General features: G+C 40.4%; 1 protein-coding gene across 1 annotated transcript; it reads right to left on the bottom strand.

Moving 5' to 3' along the window:
• Window positions 1–263: 263 nt before the first annotated feature.
• LOC118829985 (60S ribosomal protein L27-like) lies at window positions 264–703 on the bottom strand. Its single transcript, XM_036736848.1, has one exon. The coding sequence runs from the start codon at window positions 672–674 to the stop codon at window positions 264–266; it is 411 nt and encodes a 136-aa protein (XP_036592743.1). The 5' UTR covers window positions 675–703.

The raw sequence follows: 703 nt of genomic DNA, 5'->3' as shown, positions 1-703 counted from the left end.
CTGATGCCTAGTCCAAGACTCTTTGCATTTTAGGGGATCTTAAAATGGAATCTGTAAACTTGTTTTTTTTTAATATCTTGATAACTATTTCATTATTATTGATTTCTTTTGTAATTATGTATGTGTGTAGGATTATAATTATAATTACAGGAATTTTATTCATTTATTTTCTTTCATTTAGAAACATTTTCTGAGAACGGGTCTATAGACATTTTTTTTTTCATTTTTAGTAAACATTTTATTTACTGACCAACACAGCAGTTCTAAAACCGTAGCTTCTGGAAGAACCACATGTTTTTGCCTGTCTTGTACCTTTCCTCAAACTTGACCTTGGCTTCCCTCCCTGCCTTACGTTTAAGTGCAGGGTCACGGAACACATCCTTGTTGACAACTGTTTTGTCCAGTGGGATATCCACAGAGTATCTGGTGGGCATGAGGTGGTTATAGTTATAAACTTTCACAAAGGACTTGATTTTCGATCTCTTGGCAATCTTCTTTTTGCCCATTGCTGCAATCACTTTTCGAGGGTAGCGGTCAATACCTGCCACCAAGGCATGGCTATAAGGCCTGTCGGAGGTCCCATCATCAATGTTCTTGACGATGATGGCCTTGTGCCCAGAGTACCGTCCGGCCAGGACCAGCACCACCTTCCCGGGTTTCATGAACTTGCCCATTTCGACACGAAGCAGCTCGCTCCTAGAGC

Source organism: Trichosurus vulpecula, chromosome 8, assembly GCF_011100635.1.
Source record: "Trichosurus vulpecula isolate mTriVul1 chromosome 8, mTriVul1.pri, whole genome shotgun sequence".
NCBI lineage: Eukaryota > Metazoa > Chordata > Mammalia > Diprotodontia > Phalangeridae > Trichosurus > Trichosurus vulpecula.
The sequence above is the reverse complement of the archived record's forward strand: the minus strand, read 5'-3'. Positions and strand labels throughout refer to the sequence as shown.